This window comes from Sceloporus undulatus, chromosome 6, assembly GCF_019175285.1.
Source record: "Sceloporus undulatus isolate JIND9_A2432 ecotype Alabama chromosome 6, SceUnd_v1.1, whole genome shotgun sequence".
In the NCBI taxonomy this organism is placed as follows: Eukaryota; Metazoa; Chordata; class Lepidosauria; order Squamata; family Phrynosomatidae; genus Sceloporus; species Sceloporus undulatus.
The window spans coordinates 147,230,799-147,253,315 of NC_056527.1; the positions used below are offsets into that span (position 1 = coordinate 147,230,799).

The 22,517-nt window shown below is 44.4% G+C and overlaps 1 protein-coding gene across 1 annotated transcript in view; it reads right to left on the minus strand.

Annotated features, from left to right (window-relative positions):
* ALDH1A2 (aldehyde dehydrogenase 1 family member A2) overlaps positions 1–22,517 on the minus strand; it is a 57,107-nt gene that overhangs the window by 16,163 nt on the left and 18,427 nt on the right. Inside the window, exons 3-6 of the mRNA XM_042471423.1 lie at positions 9,730–9,834; positions 8,766–8,906; positions 5,697–5,826; positions 469–530 (exon numbers count right to left, since the gene is read on the minus strand). Of these exons, the coding sequence (XP_042327357.1) occupies positions 469–530; positions 5,697–5,826; positions 8,766–8,906; positions 9,730–9,834 (438 nt within the window). The remainder of the gene's footprint in view (positions 1–468; positions 531–5,696; positions 5,827–8,765; positions 8,907–9,729; positions 9,835–22,517) is intronic.

Consider the following 22,517-nt stretch of genomic DNA (forward strand, 5'->3'; position numbering starts at 1 on the left):
ACTCTGCAAGCGGCAGCGGCAGGAGAGCGCCGCTTCTCAGCAGTATGTAACCCACCTTAGTTTTCCAACATTGCAATTCTCTAACACATCCCACTGCACAACTGTCACATAATGCCATAAGCATGCCAACTCCTTGATGGAGGATACAGGACATATTCTCCTTGCCCCCAATTCCTCCATTATTTCCTCCGCAAGCATTAACACAGGTTTTTTTTCCATTGCTTTGCTCTATTTCTTAACAACATGCCCTTAAAACTCATGCAATTCAGCCTTGGGAGGGAGCCTGGTCACGATACGCCACGAAGGGTGTTCTGGCTTCACTCTCATGGTCCCCCACCACCACTATTGCCTACAAGTCTCCCATAATGAAAAACACACGTGTTGAAGCCTGGTCTCTCCCCGCACCCACCATTTCAAGAGAGACAACTCCAATGAAAATAAATACAAGGTGCGAGTGAAGACACTCACTGGAATGATCTGTCCACACACGCCAATGGGCTCATGCCTTGTAAAGGTGAAATAATCTCCGTCTGAAAAAGAGAAGAAGCCTGGTTACTCTCAGAGGCACCCTGGGTGATCCAACTGGCACAAGAACAACAAGGGCCAAAAAGTCAGGGAGGGGGAAAGGATGGATGGAAAGAAAGAAGAGGAGGAGGAGGAGGAGGAGGAGGAGGAGGAGGAAGGGGAGGGAAAAAAGAGGGCAAGAGAGAGGTTGGGAGGAAAAGGCAAAGAGGGGGATGGGAGAAAGAGCAGAGGAAGGAAAAGGAGGAAGAAGGAAGAGGAAGAAGAAGAGATGAGGAGGAAGAGGAGAAAAGAGAGGAAGAGAAAACAATGATCAGTGGAGGGAAGGAAGGAAGGAAAGCATAACGGCGCAGGCAGTAGGAATCAATTATATATTGTATATTGTATATTCATGGGTGCTGCATTTTGATTCCTATGAAGGAAATCTGGTGTCAGAAGGTGAGGCCTGCCTGCTTTGCCCCTTTGCCCACTCTGAGCCCTGGCAAAAGTGCCACCGCCATCCAAAGGTACTACCAGGATTCTGACCATGGGATTTACCTGAAGCCCAGCCAATGGAGCTCTGCTTGCTTTTAGAAGGAAGCCTCTGGTTTACAAAATCTCTGCTGACCTTTCCTGCCACATTGCCCTCTCTGATAGCCACCAGTGTGTCTTCTACCTGGCATGAGACTCTCCATGATGGCTCCAGCCCCTATCCAGAGAAGACATGCCCTGGGCCTACTCCCTGGGGTGGGATGCTTTGCCCTTTTTGAAAACTGCCTGCCTTTCAGGGGAAAGAAAGATCTGCCCAGCATGGCTACCTGTTTGGCCAAGACCTCTGTATGGACAGCTAGCACAGCCCAGAGGTGTTTCCAGAAATAGCCCTTGATTTTGCTTTCTTCAGGAAGAAGCCCCTTCCCCTGGCCATCATGGGTGGGCTTGAGGGACTGGCAAGCATTCCAAGCAAGAGGGAAGCCCTCCACGCACCACTGACCCACCCACTGGCTCACCCTCCCCAGAGGGAGCAGCTGGGCTCCACTAGTGTGGGGAGTGATGTTCCCAAGACATGAGAGGGAGACTCATAAAGATACGGGCTGGTTATCAGGGAAAGGGGAGAAGAGGAAGGAAACAGAGAAGGCCCAGATAAGGGGGGAGCCAGGAAAGAGGAGAAGGAGAGAGATGGGGCTGGGGGGGCCTTATGGGGCCAGTTGGCTAATGAGGAAAAGGCCTCGACCAGACAAAAAGAAAACAGAACCTGGACGGGGCTGGGCTTGGCCTTTTGGATGGCTGGGCAATAAATCCTCCCCTTTGGCATCTAGGAAGAGGGACGGGGGAGGTGGCACTGGCATGCCTGGCCCAGTTTGCTTGGACCTCAGGGGCAGAACTAGATTTTGCAAACTCCAAAGGGGCCTACATCTGTGGCAGTCTCTTGGTGGGATTGGGAAACCTAAGTTTTGGTCCTTGGCACAGCAAAAAGGGGGAAGTACATCTTCATAAGTAGCCCTATGTCTGTGGGAAACACAACTGAGCACTTTCACAGTCTCCATATTCAGCAAGGGGGCTGTGGCAGTGTTACTACATAAGGGAGTCAGAAATGTGACCATTGTGCATTGGCTCTGGTGCACAACAGGTCTTGGTACATATTGGGCATTTCCAGTGCACATCTGGACCATGGCTATTCAACATCTTTATCAATGACTTGGATGAAAGAATTGGGGGCATACTCATCAAATTTGCAGATGACAGCAAATTAGGAGGAATAGCTAATATTCCAGAGGACAGGATCAAAATTCAGAATGACCTGAATAGACTAGAAAGCTGGGCCAAAGCTAACAAAATGAAATTCAACACGGAGAAATGTAAGGTACTGCACTTAGGGTAGAAAAATGAAATGCACAGATATAGGATTATAGGGGACACCTTGCTGAATGAAACTACGTGTGAAAGGGATCTAGGAGTCCAAGTTGACCACAAGTTGAACATGAGTCAACAGTGTTATGCGGCAGCCAACAAGGCCAATGTGATTTTAGGCTGCATCAATAGAAGTATAGTGTCTAGAAGATCAAGGGAAGTAATAGTGCCACTCTATTCTGCTCTGGTCAGGTCCCACCTGGAATGCTGGACATCACAATTCAGAAAGGACATTGAGAAACTGGAGCATGTCCAAAGGACGGCGAGTAAAATGGTGAAGGATCTGGAATACATGAAGCCCTATGAGGAACGACTTAGTGAGCCTGGAGAAGAGAAGGTTAAGAGGTGGTATGATAGCCCTGTTTAAATATTTGAAGGGATGTCATGTTGAGGAGGGAGCAAGCTTGTTTTGTGCTGCTCCAGAGAACAGGACCTGGAACAATGGATGCAAGCTACAGGAAAAGAGATTCCACCTCAACATTAGGAGGAACTTCCCGACAGTAAGGGCTGTTCGACAGTGGAACACACTCCTTCCTCAGAGTGTAATGGAGTCTCCTTCCTAAGAGGTCTTCAAACAGAAGCTGGATGGCCATCTGTCAGGGATGCTTTGACTGAGATTTCCTGCATGGCAGGGGGTTGGACTGGATGGCCCTAGTGGTCTCTTCCAACTCTACGATTCTATGATTCTAGAACCTTTTAGAGGCCGAGTGCCCAAACTGCAACCCAAACCCCACTTATTTATTGCAAAGTGCCACATCCCTCTGGATTTCTAATGACAAACTAGTGAAGTCTGTGTTGGGATGATGGTGCGTGTGCCCACGGAGAGGGCTCTGAGTGCCACCTCTGGCACACGTGCCATAGGTTCGCCATCACTGGGCTAGGGGGTGCCAGTATGCACCAGTATATTTGCACCAGGACACTGGCTAGGGAGGGGTGATGCACATCTGTGGAGCCCAATGCACATTGAGACACTTTTTGCTGATGCCCTAATAACCGATATTTGCAATTCACTAGGACAGGAGGGTTTCCTTCATGCCCTGCTATGCAGCTAGGCATTCATAAAGTCACGCAACATAGTCCATGATAGAGAACTGTGGTCACTGCTGATTAAAACAATAATAATCTTGTGGAATATTTCCCCCCACTTTCTTAGAAAAGAAAGTTTCCCAGATGATGCAGGCCACAATGGCCGCAGGAAAAGTGATTTTCTTGTCATCTGGAGAGCAAAGCAATTCTCTCTGCAGGACTTCAGGAACTGTTCAATGCAGGGAGACTCCTTCAGAGTCTTTTTCTCTCACAATGGGGAGGAAACCACTTTCCTCATACGCATCCTCACAAGTGAGGATGAAAAAGTCCAGGATTTATATCCTGAGTGCAGGATTTTATCCCAAATTTTCCAGGCACTTTCCAAAGTGCTGAAGTGATGGGAGGTGGAGATACAGTTTAGCATTGTGGAAAGCGCCTGTAAATCTAGAATAAAACCCAGGGTGGGTACACCGCACCCCTGACAAAGGAGCCACCAGCTGCATCTAAATTACTGCTATGTGGGAAATGAGCTTGGAAAAGTTACTTCTACAAGACAAGCTGTCAAGGGAATTCTGGGAATTCAAAAAAGAAAGAAAGAAAGAAAAACAACCTTGCCAAGGCATGTGGAGGAAGGGAAGGAAGGGAAAGAAGGAACCTTGTGCCTTCCCTCTGGAGATCCTGAACTGAACCTGGGACCTTGTCCTTGCAAAGCATCGTCGCTTCTGACCAGGTGCACTGTGCCTCCCAAATGCACCATCAACCTCTATTGGGAGAGTGAGGATGGCATCACATTCTCTAAAATGTACTGGCCACTGGATTTACATTTTTATTTTTAAATAGTCTGACTGTCAATATTTTGATCCCCTTTGCATGATTGGCTTCATGAGATTTGGATCACGGCCACAACCTGTCCCTCTTCTTTATGGCAATGCTTCACTCCTGTGTAAAGGGGACATAAACAGAGAAGCCAAACCCTGTCCCTGCCAATTAATTTGATTAAGGACAAACTGCATCTCTCCATTTTCCACACATATTTCCAAACCAGACCAGCCTGCAGCTGGACTCCTGAAGAGCTCCTCTTTTTTGCTTTTTTGGCCTCTTCCTCCCAGAGTATTTCATTCTGCAATTAAAGTAGAATTTTACAGGGCACCTCAGTTGGGATCTCCTTTCAGGAAAGGTTTTATGCAGACAATGGAGATTAGTCAGAAGGGCAATGCGCCTCGACTCCCTTCTCTGCTTGTCCAAGGAGCACTATAAACCCAGCCTTTGCCATGCTGGAATAACCAAAGTTTGACAAGAACCTCCGCTTCATTTAAACATTGATCTTTCCGGCACTGGAAGTCCCCTTGTCCTGCACTCAGGCTGCTTTCAACGTTTTATAGTTTTACTGCTTCCAAACAAACCACAGAAACCTCCAGCCCTGAAACCAATCCTGCTTTGACGCAGAGCGCAGATGCTTGGGGCTCTTTGTGGTTCTCCTCCTGATCACTTATGGCTTCCATGTGGACACAGTGAAAAGGTCCACAGGTTTGACCCAGAAACAATAGAAGCGACATCCAGAGTTCAGCTCCCCCTTTGAAAATGGCTACCTTAAGGCTGCCTACGTTTCCTAGTCCTGGGGAGGGATTTCTCTCAGTCCTCCCATCGCATTCCCATATGTATATTCAGTGAGGAGATGGGAGACAAGGCCTTCTTGGTCACTGCTCCCAGGCTATGGGATGCCTTCCCAAATACCTTTTTCTTAGAGGCAGGCATTCCACTGTTAATTGGCTGTTACAAGAGGCTCTTTTAAAAGGGAGGGACTGACTCTATTTTCAACTTTTCTTCTTTTTGTGGGTGTTGTTAATCACCATCAGGTCAACTTTGACTTATGGTGGCCCTATGAATGAGAGGCCTCTAAAAGCTCAGCTCATCCACAATCCCCCAGCCACTACATTGAGGGTGAGTGTCAGGTTTTAAAAGTTGGACGATTCTGTAAAAGCAACTTTTCCCAGCCCTAATGCAGACAGACAGCTTGAGCCAAAAAGGTGGATCCACCCTGGTCTCCCACCTGCCATGAAGGCCATCATAACTGTGCCAAGAAAGCCTATCAAGCTTTCCGTCTGGATATGCCTGCCCTCACCAGATGCTCTGCCTCTGAGCTTGGAAGTTTTGCAACCACTGGTTGCAGAGATGTCCAATTCTACAATAAATAAAATGCCAGGAAGGAAAATGAGGAAGGGAAGACAGAGGAGAGAAGTGTCACGGGGGATTTGACTCACCCACAGGGATGGTAGTCCCATGGATCTTGTCGGCCCAGCCAGCATAGTAGCGCAAGGTCTTGATGACACCCTGGAGGTCGACGTAGAAAGCTTGCAGGAAGGGCTTCCCACTGTTGAGCGATTCCAGGGTCTGCGGGAGAAGAGCAGACAGAAGGAAATGCCGGCACCACCGCAACCGCATTGGGAATGCCCATGGAAGAGGTGCCACTGGGGACCCACCACTCCCAGGACACGATCCAAGGCAGGAGTTCCACTTCTGCACAGTTTTCTCCCAAGGCTTGAATGTTCCAACATATTCCAGAGCAGCAGAGAAATGTACACCACAGTGATAATAACGCTAATGATAAGGATGATGACCATCACCAGCAGCACAAGTAATGCCACTGTGTGTTCTTCTACACAGGAAAATCCTTCAGAACATTTTCAGGCCCTTGAATACAGGGTCTGCTGGAGTGCAGCAAAAATGGAAATGCTATTGTGTAATAGTGCCCCAAAGCAGATTGTAACTGGGTTCTAGACCATTCGGAACTGGGTTCCTAACCCTAACCGTATGGTCTGGATCAGGGGTAGGCAACCTTTTTGAGCTGGGGGGCCGGGTTGCTGTCCCTCAGACAACTGGGGGGCCGAAGCCAAAAAAAAATTTAATTAAATAATTTTTTAAAAAATTAAATAAATAAATAAACCGGGACAAATGCAGGACAACATTTTCAAATGGTGGACACTTTTTTAAAAAAAGTGGAGGATATGCAAATTTTTTTGCTGATTTTTAAAAAATGTTAATATAAATGCATGTTTCTGAAACATCTATAGACAATTGCCCCCCCTTGCCCCTGCGTGCGAGAGGCCAAAGGCCCCGGTGGCAATCGGCGGCAGGACCAGGCTGGGGCCAGTCCCAGGGCCTCGCTGGGCCGCATCCGGCCTGCGGGCCGCAGGTTGCCTATCGCTGGTCTGGATGTTTGGTTCCTCAAACAGCCAAGGGCAGATTCCTTTCATTGCCTGCATCTGTACTGCAGAAATAATCTGGTTTGACACCACTTTAACTGCCATAGCTCAGTCTATGGAATTCTGGGAATTGTAATTTGCTGTGGCACCAGAGCAGCCAAGAGGACTCCTGTGGAATGCTGGGAGATATCTGCAAGCTTGCAGCCCACTCTCAGTTTGTTGACTGCCTTCCAATAAAGAAGGCTCTTCTCCTGCAAGGCTCCTGAGCCTTTGCTCCAGAAGCCAAGGGAGCTTTTTTCAGGTGACAGAAACCCATGCAACTTGAAGGCTGATACACAAAGTCTCATTCCTGGGATTTGGCTGGGGGAGGAGGGAAAAACAGGTCCTCAGATCCTCTTAAGGAACCTCATAAACATTTCCTTGGGGATCACTTAAATCATTTTAAAGAGGCACCACTATCTACCCGTCAATAGTTCGGAGGGTGCATGAAATACATCAGTGAAAGCAGGTATCAGGCACATAGGGAGGTGGGCTATAAATCCCACAGATGTACAGAAGGGCAACACCATATTTTCCCCCAGCTCTTCCTTCCTTCCTTCCTTCCTTCCTTCCTTCCTTCCCTGCCCTGGTTGGAGTCAAAGGCACTGCTCTGTTCAATAAAGAATTTGGCACAAGCACTGCAAAATTCAACGACAGAGAGAGAGGGAGAGAGAAAGAGGACTTGATTTGCTCAGTCGGTCCCCTTCTCCCCCTTCTCCCCGTGGCGATTTTACAGCCTGCGCTGGTGGTAAGATGATTTAAGTGTTGACAAAGCTGGAATTAAGATGTTTGCCGGCTTAGTTCAAAGCACTTGACATGTGGAAAAGACCATTAAGAGTGCCACCGTGTCCAGGGAGAGCCTGGCCACATGTGCTCTGCTGCAGCAGTGCGCCTGGACCGGGGATGACAGTGTTCCCTTTCGCATGCAGAGGAGAGCAGGAGCATGCACCCAAGGGAAATGGATCCTGAAACTCTTGGGCTTTTTGACCCCAGTTCAGACATTGCAAGTGTCTCGGTAAGGTGGACAAGGACACCTCCAATGTGCCAATGTTTCTGCACTGGGGTATGATGACTAGTATTTCTGTAATTGGGTAACAGCCAGTATTGAAAAGTGGTGGCAGATGTTGTTTTTAATCCAAACAACCCTCAACCTACCACTCTACACAACTCAACTGGGTTATCTTACTTACAGCAGCCTTTCCTCCTTCTACAAATTGTGTGTGTGTGTGTGTGTCTGTATCTACAAGTCCCTTGTCAACTTATGACGGCCCAACAAATTTCATAGGATTTTCTTAGGCAAGGAATACTCAGAGGTGTTTTCTCATGGCCTTCACCTGAAACAGAGCCACCCACCACCACCCTCCATATTCTTGGTGATCCCCCAGCCATGAATTAACCAGGCCTGACCCTGCTTAGCATTCAAGCTCAGAAAGGATCTGGTGCCTTCAAGAGTTTTTTGGCTTGCAAGTGCCTTTGAATCATCTGTTGACTTAGGGCAACCCCAGGAATTTCAGAGGGGCAAATAAAGGAATAACCAAGAAGAAGCTTGTCATTGCCTTTCTCCAAAATATTTCCTGCGATATCTGCCCTTCCTTGATGGTCCCCCACCCAAAGGCTAACCAGGCCTGACTGTGCTGAACTTCCAAGATCAAATGGGATCTGATCTTTTAGGGAATCATGCCTTGTAGAGAAGCCAGTGAGAACTAGTGTAGTGTAATGGTTTGAATGTTGGACTATGACTCTGGAGACCAGGGTTTGGTTCCTCGCTCAGACACAAAACCCACTGGGTGATCCTTGGCAAGTCACATGCTCGCAGCCTCAGGGGAAGACAATGGCAAACCTCTTCTGAATAACAAATCTTGTCAAGAAAATATTTATTTATTTATTTATTTATTTCCAGGATTTATATCCTGCCGTTCTCCCACAATGGACCCATGATAGAGTCTCTTTAGGGTCTTCATAAGTCAGAAACAACTTCAAGGCACACAACAATAAAAAAAGAGAACAACAGGGAGCATGCATGGACACACAGACAGACGGACACACAGCTGCCTTCAAACCTAGCGCCATGAACCCAGCACAACTTACAGCCAGGAGAGCGCGGTCTCTTTCAACCAGGTCAGCCAGTTTATCCAGGAGGCATCCCCTCTCTGAGGCATCCATCCTCCTCCACACGGAGCCCAGAGAAAAGGCCAGGCGAGCAGCCCTCACAGCTTTGTCTATATCCGGCTGGAAAAACAGAGAAGGTCAAAGGAAGGAGCATCACCATCTTTGGGCTGGGAAGGGCATGCCATAGAATCAATTTTACCCATGATAGAAAATGGTGGGAATGGATGGGTGACACCTGGACTGACAACAGCACACGTGAAAAGGATCTAGGGGTGTTGGTGGACCCCAGATGAAGCAAATGACAATTGTGTGTTGCAGCAGCCCAAAAAGCCAGTGCAATTCAGGACTGCATCAGTAGGAGTTCCACGTCTAGATCAAGAGAAGGAGTTGTACCACTCTGTTCTGTTTTCATCAGACCTTACCAAGTGTCCATTTATCAGAGTTCAGGAAGGATATGGACAAGTTGGAGCATGTCCAGAAGATGGATAAGATGATCAAGGGGCTGGAAAAAAGCAAGCCATATGAGAAATGGCTTAGGGAGCTAGGGATGTTTAGCCTGGAAATGATATCTGAAGAAGTGTCACATATAAGATGAAGCAACCTTGTTTTCTGCTGCTCCAGAAGTTGGGACACAAAGTAATGGATTTTTGTGCAAGAAAAGAGATTCCACCAAAACATTAGGAAAAACATACTGATTTATTTATTTATTTATTTATTTATGGTATTTATACCCCGCCCTTCAGCCCTAAAGGCTCTCAGATCAGGAGTGGAATGGACTTCCTTAGAAGGTGATCAAGTCTTTAAGCAGATGCTAGATGGGCATCTTTCAGGAGGGCTGCTGAAGCAGTGCACCTGGACTCCTGCATGGAGGAAGGGGTTGCCTTTGGGGTCCCTTCCTATTCTGTCTCCAGGGAACAGGAGGGCCAAAATACAATCACCTTACCTTGTCGGCCTCCTGCACCTCGCAGATCTGTTCTCCCACAGCCGGGTTGTAGACGGGAAAGGTTTTCCCACTCTCTGAGTTTTGCCATTCATTGTTGATAAAAATCTGGGAAAGTGAGGAGAGAGAAAATATTAAAAACAGTGGGCAAGGGGCATTTCTGAACTAGGTGCAGTAGATGTTTTGCTTCATTGGCTTTAAATTGGAGAGATGGTTGTTCTTTCAGATGGTGGCTGGCAATTCCTATGGATCACTCACAAGTTGCAAGTTTAGTCTTTTTTTCTTTTGTTGTGGTCTAAATCCATTGGCTTGATCACAGAGTCACAAAAAACTGGGTGTGTTCTGTAACGCAGGGCAGCCAAAACAAAGAAGATAGTAAAGCTTTGGCCCCAATTCTATAAACTATTTGAGCATCTGCTAAAGAAAAGCAATTTTAGGTTTCTGTTTATATTGATCTATTCTGCAGATATCATAGACTTCCAAAAGGACAGGTAATTGAGCTTAAGAGGTCTGCATTCTCTCTCTGGAAGCCAAGATGACCAAACTGAGGCTGTTGTATTTTGGGCACATCATGACTCCCTGGAAAAGACAAGAATGCTTGGAAAGGTTGAAAGTAGGAAGGAAAGAGGAAGGCTGCATTATAGGCTATACATTAAGGAAGCCACAGTGGCTGCCCTGACTTTGCAAGACCTGTGCCAGGGCTGTGGATGACCAAAGCTCTCATTCAGAGAGTTGACATCTTGGCTGCAATTTATTACAACAGATTTCTTTATTTTGGCTCTGGAATGCCCACTTATGAACAAGTTTGACCCAATGTAATGCTTGCACTTAGCTTGACATCCTGAAGACATTTGTGCGTCTTCAGAACTTACTGGCAAACTCACTTTTTGGGAGAAAAACAGCTGGATTGGGTCCATTTTGGGTGGAAGTTGGGGTGAAACAAATTTGAAGTTTATCTTCCACTGAATTCATAAACCAAATTATCAACTTCAATCTGGGCAACACCAGGCAAATTCCCTACTGAATGTATATTTGTGTTTGTGTGTATATGTGTAACTGCATGGCACCAGCAAGCTGGCAATAGTGTTTTCATCTTTGCTGCTGCGTTGCCAAATAAGCCTGCCTCGTTTTTGAAAAACGGCTCTCTCTTGTAATCAAGATTATTTAACAACGTGAAAATGAAATCCTGTTGCTGAAAGCTTTGTGACTTGCGTTATGTCGCTTCAGGGCTGCTAATATTGTAGGAAATGTCACTAAGAAGGTTTAAAAATATATCACATGCAGCTCCAATCCTATTATGTTTGCCAGGGAATAAGTCATTGTCCCATTTAATTCAATGGGGCCTACTTTGGAGGAAAGGAAACAGAAGATATGGGTGCCCATGAAGGGATGCCAGTCCTTCCTTTGAGTTTGGTGCCATGGTTTGAGTGTTGGACTAGGGCTTTGAGAGACCTGAGTTCAAATCCTCAACTCCAGGGCATCAGTATGAAAGCCCTAAGTAATCAGTCCCTCCAATCAAAGTTCTTTTTGCAAAAAAAGGAAATAAAAAAAAGGATTTTAAAACCCTTCATCGGACTGCCTGAAATGGAAACTGGGGATTCTCACCAGCACAAAGGAGAAACCGCAAAAGCTGAAAATCTGCTAAAAATTGCGCTATGGAGGCAAAGCTGCATATCCCAGGCATCCAACTATTCCCCCTGTCCAGCCTTACAGCAAATCATAAACCTTTTTGTCATGGGAATCAATGAGATAATATGAAATAATTCCCCCAACTTTCCTCTTCTGGAAGGAGGCAGGGAGCTGATTAAGATGGAAACGGCCGGCGTGGAATTAAGGGTGGCATTGATCCGAGAGGCAGGACCAGCTCACGGCACTTTGGCACCCAAAGCGGAAAATCCAAATGGCGTATGCGCCCCACCTCTCGGGGGGAGGAAATGCATCAGGCGCACATACTCAGGACTGATTTTCTGGCCAAGGCTTCAATGCAAAGAAAGATGGGAAGGACATGCTCCTTCAATGCAAGCATTTATCTTCCTTGTGAGGAGCTGGTCTCAGACTCCTAGCAGGTCTTGACAAGAGATCTGAGGGTCAGAAAGACAAGAGTTCCAGCCAAGGATGGAAACCACGAGCCCCAGGAGTCCTCCTTGCACCAGTGGACACTCGTAGGTCATGGGACACTCCTTGACCCATGGTAATGCTTTCTGGCTACAAGCAACCAAAACATTGGGGGCAAACCCTCCAGATGTTCACAGATGAAAACCAAAGCACATGTGGACAAACAGCATGAGCATGTGCATAAGGTTATTAATGAGAAAGAACACAAAAGCTAGGGGAGGCTGAGGCAGTTTGCTTTTGTCTGAGTCTACAGGGAAGGGTGAAATTCTGTCCCCTCCTTTCCTCCCATCTCACAAGTTAACTTTTCCAATTTGAACTTGGTTTACGACTTCCGGCGAGGGAGGCAACGAAGGAGGACATGGGTTAGAGAGGCTCTCTACCCTAACCTTCACAGCAGCGGTTCTAGTTGGAATGGGGCTATAAACTACCTGTCCTGGCAACCCATGGGGGGTCCAAAGCACACCTGGAAAAGGTTTGAAGACTTAGGACCGCAGGGTTGTGGACTCCCATTGCTGTAACTAGAAAGAATTGTAACTACGTGAGAAGTTGAAACAGAAAGAAAAAGAATGGAAAGAGAATGGAGACAAGAAATTAAAAATTGAAGTGCAGATTCTACAAGAAAAACTTAAATCTTTGGTAATGAAGGAGATTGCAGCAAAATTAAGAATGATTAAACAAAAAATTTTTGAATGTGGAAATAAGGCAGGAAAGCTATTAGCACAAAGAATAAAAAAAATTAAAGAAAAAAAGATAATTAATGTAATAAAATACAAAGATAAAAAATATACAATACAAGAGGAAATGACTGAAAAATTTAGAAGATATTATGAAGAATTATATGATGATAAGACAGAACTAGAAGATAAAGGAACTAGAATAGAACAATATATGAATAAACAAAACATCAAAACAATTGGCGAAGCTCATAAACAAAATCTAAATAAAGAAATTTCCAGTAAAGAAATCTTAGAGGCAATTATGAAACAGAAATTGGGAAAAGCTCCAGGTCCGGATGGGCTATCGGCCATATATTATATAAAATTAAAAGAATAACTATTAGAACCACTCAAACAAACATTTAATGATATATATAAGAATGGTATTCCTGAAACATGGAAAGAAGCTTTGATCACAGTTATCCCAAAAGGAGGAAAAGACCATACAGAAATAAAAAATTACAGACCTATCTCTCTAACAAATGTTGATTATAAAATTTTCTCATCTATATTGGCAGAAAGAATAAAAACAATCTTATCCGAGTACATCCACAAAGATCAAAATGGGTTCCTACCGGGAGGACAAGGCCAAAATAATATAATAACACTTATTAACATTCTCGAGTACTACGAACAACATAATGAAAAGAAATTAGCGTGTATTTCACTGGATGCAGAAAAGGCCTTTGATCAATTAATTTGGGAATTTCTGTTTGAGACAATAGAAAGGATGGATATGGGAGAAAATGTTATAAGATGGATCAAGACAATATATAAAGAACAAAAAGCATACTTAATAATTAACAGCGAAAAATTTAAAAAATTGCGATTAGAAGAGGTACAAGGCAAGGATGCCCCTTATCTCCACTATTGTTCATCTTGGTAATGGAGGTTCTGAATAATCAAATAAGGGGGTATGAGAGAATCAAAGGAGTTAAAATAAAAGATACAGAATACAAATTAAAATGTTTTGCAGATGATATAATTTTCTTTTTGGATGACCCAAACAAAAATATCGTACATTGAATTCAAAGTATAAAAGAATTTGGATCACTAGCAGGGTTTAGAATCAATTCCGAAAAAACGGTGATACTTACTAAAAATCTTCAAAAAACAGAAGAAAAAGAACTCAAAGATCTTTCAGGGTTTTGTATAGAGAATAAGATCAAATACCTGGGTATTTATTTTACCAAAAGAAATATTGAATTGTTTCAAAATAATTATATTAAAACACGGACAGAAATTAAAAGCGATCTAAAAAATTGGACTAAATATAATCTGTCCTTTCTTGGGAGAACTGAAATAATCAAAATGAATATCTTACCCAGGATGATATATTTATTTACTAACATCCCGATTGTATCAAATGACAAGTACTTTAATATTTGGCAAAAAGGTATGACTCAATTTTTATGGCAAGGTAGAAAAGCTAGAATAAGATGGAAATTATTATCAGATGGGAAGTTAAGGGGAGGATGTAATTTGCCAAACTTTAAGTTATATTTTTTCGCAGCTTGTCTTAAGTGGCTAGAAGAATGGTTTAAATTAAGTGCTGATGACCTGCTGAATAAAGAAGGATTCAATTTAAATCAAGGTATCCATGCGTATTTATGGTATACAAAACCTAAAGAAAACAGTATCTTTAACCAACATGTGGTAAGAAGGGCATTACTTAAAGTATGGTACAGAGTGAAAAATCAATTTTACAGAAATATACCCCCCTGGGTGTCAACACAAGAAGCCTATTATAGACAATTTGGATGATTAAGATATGGAGACATAATAGTCAAGAAAACTGATGGAAATTATATTATGAAAACAATGGAGGAAATTGAAAAGAAAGGGTATATAAAAGATTGGTTCTTAAATAACCAATTAAAGAGTCGTTTCAATCGAGATAATAAAACTCCTGGACTGACCTTGATTAATAATGAAATTGATAAAATTTTAATAGATAATCAAGAGAAACATATTTCTAAATATTACAAATTGTTGAAAGAAAGAGATTTAGAAAACGAGACCATCAAGCATAGTACAGTCCATCCTTGCCTTATGCGGGGGATCCGTTCTGGATCCCGCCGCATAAGGTGAATTCTGCCTATGCTCGAGCCCCATTGGAAACAATGGGACTCGTGTGCGGCAGCGCAGCGGTGCGGGAGCGTGCGGGGCGCAACGGACGCGTGCGCACATTCAATTGAATGGGACGCGCCGCCCCGCAGCTTGAGCGCGTATGCTCAAGGCCGAGTATGGCGTGCCCGCGTATGGCACGGGCACGCTGTATGGTGAAATGGGCGCAAGATGTACAAAATAATATCACATTGGACAAATGGGAAAGGTCCTGGAAAGAAACAAATAATATTACATTGTGTCAGAGCTACATGTAAAAATGATGTATAGATGGTACATAATGCCACAATTAATTAATCACATACACAAGACAGATAACAACATATGCTGGAAATGTGGCAAACCGGAGGGAAACTTTTTCCATATATGGTGGTCTTGTAACAAAACCAAAGAATACTGGAAGAAGATACATGAGATAGTTCAAAATATTCTTTGTATAAAAATACCTCTCGACCCAAAATTATTTCTATTAAATATAACTTGCAATATAAAAGATGAAAAACTCTATAGAATCATTTTGTATATGGTTACGTGCGCAAGAATTTTATTTGCACAATATTGGAAAGAGTCAATTATACCATTAACCGAAAAGTGGTTAGTTAAATTGTATGAAGCTAGAAATATGGATGTAGTGGCAGCTTTATTAAAAGGGAAATCAAGGGAAAGCTTAGAAGAAGAATGGAATTGTCTTAAGATGTATGAAGAAAAGATAAAAATACTAAAATGAAATCTATTTTTACCTAGGTGTTAAAAATACAACCACGTGAACTTAATAGACATATAACAAAAAATAGGAATAAACATTTAATTTACAACATGCTGGAATATCCAACTGTAAAGGAAGATACAAATTGAAGAAATATCGATATCAATGATCATGTAAATAGGTAGATAGTTAAGTCTGTTATATTTGTTTGTTTACACATGTATGTATGTCAATATGATGTTTGATGTTTTTTATTTATGCTCTTTCTTTAAACTATCTTCTTTGTTTGTATTTTGTTATTCTAAATAAATAAATAAAAAAGAACTTGGTTTACATCAATTGACGGAAAATGAGGAGAAAGGGGAGAAATGGGAGGAGGAGAGAGAAACTGGGACATTTTAAAAGCAGCTGGAAAGTGGGACAGGAGAGGATTAATTGGGACAGTTCCTGCCAAACAGTTAGAGAACAGGCATCCTGCAGCACTGAGTTCCAGAGATGCCTCTTGCAATCTAGAGCTGTTGGAAATGCTACCATTGCTTGGTTCTCCTTTTCTTCGTGGCAACCTTGACAGAGGAGATTATCACACAGGAACTGGACAGGGTCAGGATCGCTCTCCCATCCTTATCCCACCCATGACAGCGATCGTGCAAAAGCCTTTCATAACGTAGCATTGATCCTGTCATTGAAGTGGAGTTGTATTAACGCAAACTCCCATTAATACAAAATGCCAGGCCAATTCCACTTCAATGACAGGACAATGACAGGATCAGCATGACATCATATGTAAATCTTTCGTGCAATTGCTGTCACTTGTGCATCCCAGACAGGACAATGTCCGGATAAGTGTCACATCGTGTGAAAGTCCTTCCCGCACAATTGTGGGAAGGATGGGACAAGGATATCCTTTTTCCGTCAGATAATCTCCAAAGTCTGTCCCAGGGATGGTGCTTTAGAAGAGCCAAAGCCGGATGCAGGGAGAGATGGAGAGAAGAGGGAGAAGCCAAGTGGGGCAGGAATTACTGCTACTGTTAATGGTTAGTGTTCATTTCTTCCTGTTCCACTTTCTATAAACAAAGCCCGGCCTGAGCAAGATCATTACTGTAAACCGAGCGCCTTCAAATTGGCAGTAAAATTGGAGTATTTACTCCCCGGCTGATATAAAGTACCTCTCCATCCAAACTCTTGGAAAGGTTTCAAGTCTTGAAATCCAGCAGCTGGCGGCTTTACAAGCCAAACCTTATGTTTAAATAACTCACTTTTTTGGAGGGCCTTTGGTGTCAGGTAGTACCACTCTGCAGGACCATCCATCCCTCCCTCCCTCGCTCAGATTCCTCCCAGGCCATAAATCTGCGTTGACCAGGGCCTTTTCAAAGAACTCTGCCCCATCCAGGGCCTGCAAGGGCCATTGAATTAAATGTTTAGAGCCCTGGACATTTGATCTGACTTTCATTATGGCCAGTTCGTAAAAACGCCACGGAGCCAAGCAAGCCGTGACACATGGCGAGAACAAGGGGTCCCTGCAAAGCCTCAAATTGGGTTTTCGTCCCAGCCTTTTCTTCCCCTCTTATTTATAGTGACCGCTGTAGCCGGCCACATTAAATCAAAGGAGATATTTGACAGCCAAGGCTGCTATCAGGGGCTTGTATATAACTCATCCCAAAGAGCAGATGAAAAAAGGGATAACCCAGGCAAAAGAAAGGCCTCCCTTTCCATCTAAATCATGCTACAAATTGGACAACACCCCAGAGGGCATTGTTCCACCTCAACATTTACTGTCCCCCTGGAATCAATGTTCATTGAGGCTGACGGCAGCCATAAATCAGCCTTTGGGGTGTGCGCATTTAAAAAAAACACAATTTAATTTGTCTTTAAGCATATGTATATGTGTGTTTGTGTGTGTATTTAAAAGGTAACTGATTAACCATACCACTTTCCCAAGAGTTGCTGAGGTCATTTGTTTTGATTTGAACCCCAAGAGTTCCATTTTGTGGTTTTGCAAAATAAAAAAAGAAGGGAAGGGAAGGGAAAGGGAGGGTGTCTGGGCACGGTCAGAGGGGCATTACACCCGGCGTCATGGGTTCGCTATGTGGCATTGTGATTAGTTCAGTAATTTCGCCGGTAGGGACTCAGAAGTCAATGAAACTCAGCCAAATGGGGAGAGGAGGAGTAGCAGCAGCTTTGGGAAGGGTGGAAGGAAACACTCGACTGTTGGAAGAAGCACAAAAAGGCCAACATGCGGACGTTGCTTTCTCTGGCCTCGCTGCTGAGAAAGTTGCTGTGTCCCAATGCTAAATTCCCTTCCCCACCCATTGCCTCCTGGGTCTTGGAGGTTTCCCCCTTGCCAATAAACAATGTGCTTAGGGTTATTTCATAGGCTTGCTATTAAAACCCTGAAATGCCATAACTCTCTCCATCAAGCCTCTGGGAAAGGAGAGATCTCCAGAGCGGTTGCACACAAGTGGCAAGGAGCAAAAGGGAATATTGCCAGGATGGCAAGGGAAAGTGGGTGGAACATAGAAGGCCCAAAGCGTGGAAAATGTAAAAGAAGAAACCCTTTGAGCAAAAAACGTAGGGGATTTGGGTAGGAAGAGGAAGCAGAAAAGTCCAACAAAGGGGAAAGAGAGTCTCACAAAGAGTAAAAGGAAGCTGCCTTTTCTCAAATTAGCTCAACAGATTTTGGCTGGCAAGTATTTTGTATGGTTTCCCTCAAGGAATGTTCAAAGAAAATGGAGCCCAACAATCTGTGTGTAAGAATCATTATAAGCCAGGCATAAACTGAAGAGCTATCACGCACACATGTGCACATCCATGTCTATTGTAATTGACTTATATATTATTGTAATCCTTGTAGGAAAGCCAGCCTGGTGTCTCATTTTGAGTGTTGAACTCCAGGAGACCAAGGTTCAATTCCTGCTCAGGCATGGAAACCCACCTTGGGCAAGTCACATGCTCTCAGCCTCAATGGAAGGCAAAGGCAATACCTTCCAATCTTGAGATGAAAACCCTGTGGTGGGTTTGCCTTAGGATTGCCATAAGTCAGAAATGACTTGAAGGCACACAACAACAACAACAACAACAACAACATGTGTGAGTGCGTGAGTGTATGTGAGGATCATATTGCATTCCTAGATCTGTTGTTTTTAATATTTTTTCTAAACTTTGATAAAAGTTCTAGGGATTTTTCTTTTTAATACTGGAGGTAGATTTTATGAAGGCATCAAGCCCAAAGGCCCCCAAAACTTATACAGCACTAAATAAATAAATAAATAAACAACTTCAGCACTATGGGTAATTTCTCCAAAGTTTGGAGTTGAAGTCCAGTGCAGATGCCATTGAATTCCTTTGTCTGTCTGCCCTCCTGACCTTGGACTGGAGGAGTTTCCAGACCAAGCCAAAGCCAACATTTCCAGGCTGGCAGGACATTTCCGGAGCTGCTTCTTTTTTCTTTCCTCCTAAAACTGCAATTAAAAGCCAAAGGAGAGCAAATGCGGCAGATGATGAGCTTTAGCAGAAGAGCCAGCTTGGAAAGGCGAGCGATGGGACATTTCATTTCCTCTCTTGAAATATGTCCTGGAACAGGCATGCAAGCGAATAGTTTTCATTCCTCCTTCAATATTGCTTTCTGATGCTGTCATCAGTTGAGTCTTCTGCTTGACCTCCCGGGGGCCCAGCGGCTGCCAGAAAACTGGCCAATGCTGCTGCCTTGGGCCCAGAGAAAGAGGCTGAGCCCTTACAAAATGGAATGAGATGCTCCTCTCCCCCCGCCATGGATTTAATAAACTCGCATTCATTGCTGGGCTTTGTGCAATTCCAGAATGCATCTCTGTGTCTTCCAAGCCCCCTGCCTCCATCCTTTCGCAGCACAGGAAGAGGATTTGAACATCCACATCATAACAGGTTCCCCTAGGAGAGAAGCATGTCTTTGGATGAACTGGGATTTCCTAGCCTCGCTGATTTAGGAGCAGCTTATAGCTTCCATCTCATCAATGTGATCCCTTTTCATTTGAGGCTTCCTCCCCTGAGAGCCATCTGGGCCAGATTTCTGGGATTGGGGAGGGAAGGCGGGGGCACCGAATGCCAAAGATGCTTCTTAGGGAGGAATCGCAGCTGTTTCGCGTGGAGCGTCGGCCTCTTCCTCAGGGCTGAGGACTGGAGCACATAATGGCACTTGGGCTTTTTTCAGGAGAGTTTCGAAGGCATGCAAAAAATCCATCCGTCCTCCTTCCCCGCCTGTTCTTGGTAAATATTTCATAACATTGCCAACCCTGGCCAGGCACCTGTGTCTCCAGAAGCTTTATAATCTTCATTTCCTTTCCCTTTTGGAGAACACTGCCACATACCCACCAACGTTTTAGAGATGAAAACTGGGATGCATATGACCAAAAAGCCTCCAAGAGTGGTCAAGATGATGAAGGATATTAATGAGAAAGAACAGGCGATCTGAGAGAGGCCACAGGAGTTTGCTTTTGTTTAAACTTATTGAGAAGGGCAAGATGGCACCAGGTCTTCTCCTCTCCCTCTGAAGAGTTAATTAAGTGGGAACTTAATTAATTAATTAATTGCACTTTGGACTCAAGACTTTATCGCACCAGCTGGCTATCCTGCCACAATCATGCTAGCTTAAGAATGGAAGCATACCAGTTTGGCATCATTTCTTATCATACTTTCCCTCATGATAGTGCTCAGGTGAACCATGGTTGCTTGATCTGTTTTTGCACTGCTAAATGCTGCCTTTGGAACAAGCAATGGTGGCCACCAACTGCCTCCCAAATGGACCCACAGCAGCTGGCTCCAGGAATGTGTTGGAGGCCACAATCGCTGCAAAGGGGACAGAGGAGAGGGGCAGAGCAGCAGGACCATGCCCACTCTCAATACAAGATTACTTATGAAATGGAACTGCAGCAGAAGGGACCTATTGCATGGAAGCAGTCAAAGAATAGCCTATTGATGGGTTTTGCCAGTCAGTGAAAATGTGCAATCCAGTAATGAATCAAATGCAAGGAAGCAGTAGGATGGACACAAAGTTGGCTCCCTGCTGTAACTGTAGTGGCTCCATCCTGTGGGATCCTGGGATTTGTTGTCTGTTGTGACTCTCTGACAGAGAAAGATAAATATCTCCTAAAATGACAAATCCTAGAATTCCATAACTTTGAACCATGGCAGTTAAAGTGTGTCAAACTGCATTATTTCTGCAGTGTGGATTAGACCGTCATGTCATATGCACCAGCCAAAGATGCTTTTATCCTGTTCAAATTCAGCTTTTCTAACCGGTATGATAAAGTCCTCGGTTTACAACAACTGCAATCAGAGGGGGAAGTGAAAAGAGGAACAAGAATCTGGGACATTTTAAAAGGAGCTGAAGAAGGTGGGCAGCAGAGGATTGATCTGAATTGGTCCAGACACAGTTGGAGAATCTGTTGCCAAGAACTCTGGCTCTGAGAACAGAAGGGGGGCTGCAGCAATCCATGGTGGAATGGTGTGAACCTCAGCCAATGTTTCTTTATTTCTGGGGGGTCTTTTGCTGTTCCCGGATCCAAACTGAGCCCCAAAAAAGAGCAAGCATCTCAGATCTGCTAGAAATCAACAGCTGGCTGCAAGAGCCATCCAGATGGAAACTTGGCTTCTGAGAGGCTTTTGAAGGAGTTTGACTCCTGGGACTCAACAGCTGACTCTGACATCCTTTCTGTAGAGTCTCACTCAGATTTTGATGGTGTTGAAACATTGTTGAGCTGCCCCCAACAGTCCCATCCAGCCCCTCTCGCAAAGTCTCCCCCCAAAAGCCAGAATGATCCTGTCTGTGCCAATCTCATTTAGGCATTTTGGCTCTCCATTTGGAATCCCTGCCAGTGTACCAACCACCATTGGAACCATAATTATTTCCCTAATAATAATAATAATAATAATAATAATATGATAATACTACTTTTCAACAGGATCTGACCTCTCTCAACATTTTTTCCTCAGGAAGCAAAAGAAAGAAAAGCCATATGGGAAGAAAATGAAGAGTGGGGATTGGCGGAAAGGGACAATGGAAAGAAGGCATTCTGTTTGTTCGCTTATTTGTTTAAATAAAAAAACCCAAAACTTGGAAGTCCTTTTGGAAGCACATCTGAGCTTTGTTCAGTTTCCTTGAGGCCCCTTTCGGCTGACCATTGCTCTCTTTGGCACGATAAATCAAGAGGCCGAATAATCTTTCACTTGGACCTGTTTTTGATCTTGGCTCAGCAAGACGCGGTTTTGATGTGCAGCCCTCCAGATCCATGGAGTCAGAGACAAATAGCGAAGTGACCCCTGTCCCCTCTTGCCTGCTGAGGGGCTGGTCCTCCATTAGGCCCAAGCCAAGGGAGATTTGGGGAGGGCCCCCACAGCCTTCCAGCCAGCCTCTCTTTCTTCTGTCTCCTCCTGGGTTTTTGCAAAGACAACACTTCCAAGAGTCCTCTGTGCATTGAAGACTCTCTGTCTATCCCCCAAAGCCTTGCAGCCAAAATCCTTGTGGCCCTGGCCCTCTTTCTGCACTTCAGACCCACCAGATTTCCCTTTCTTCTGTCCCTCTTGGAAATCAAGGTGAAGTGGGGAAAGAGCGTCAATGGGGGGGTTCAAGGAGAGGGCAGGTGCCGCATCCATCAGGATCAGGTTACGGTGCATGGTACCCAGCCTTCCTCACCTGCGGTGCTGGATTTTGCCACCAGTGACATCTTTGGTGAAAGGCATTAAGCAAACACAGTGATGGCAGCTGTCAAATGTGCAAAAGAAGGAGATGGAAAAACGAAGAAAAGAAAGAAAGAGAAAAAAAGATTTCTTAAGAGTCAAAGGACAGGGCAGAGGATGACCAGAAGGGCTTTTGCAAAGATATCTCATTTGCCATAGTTGAGTGTTGACTTGATGGCAAGTTACAGCAATAACAATGGTTCCCGAGAACATGGAGGACAGGTCAAGCAATGGAGGGAAGGAAGGACTGTAAAAGATGGGTGAGTCCTGTTACTGGGCCACTCATAGATACAAGGAAGATGCAGTTGAAATAATATTTTTAAAGTCCAATCAGAGTGGGTGTGACCCTCTCCCAAGTGGCAATAACTTGGCAAAAAGGAGGTTGAAAGGGTACATAAAGTCTCCGAGGCGTGACGGGT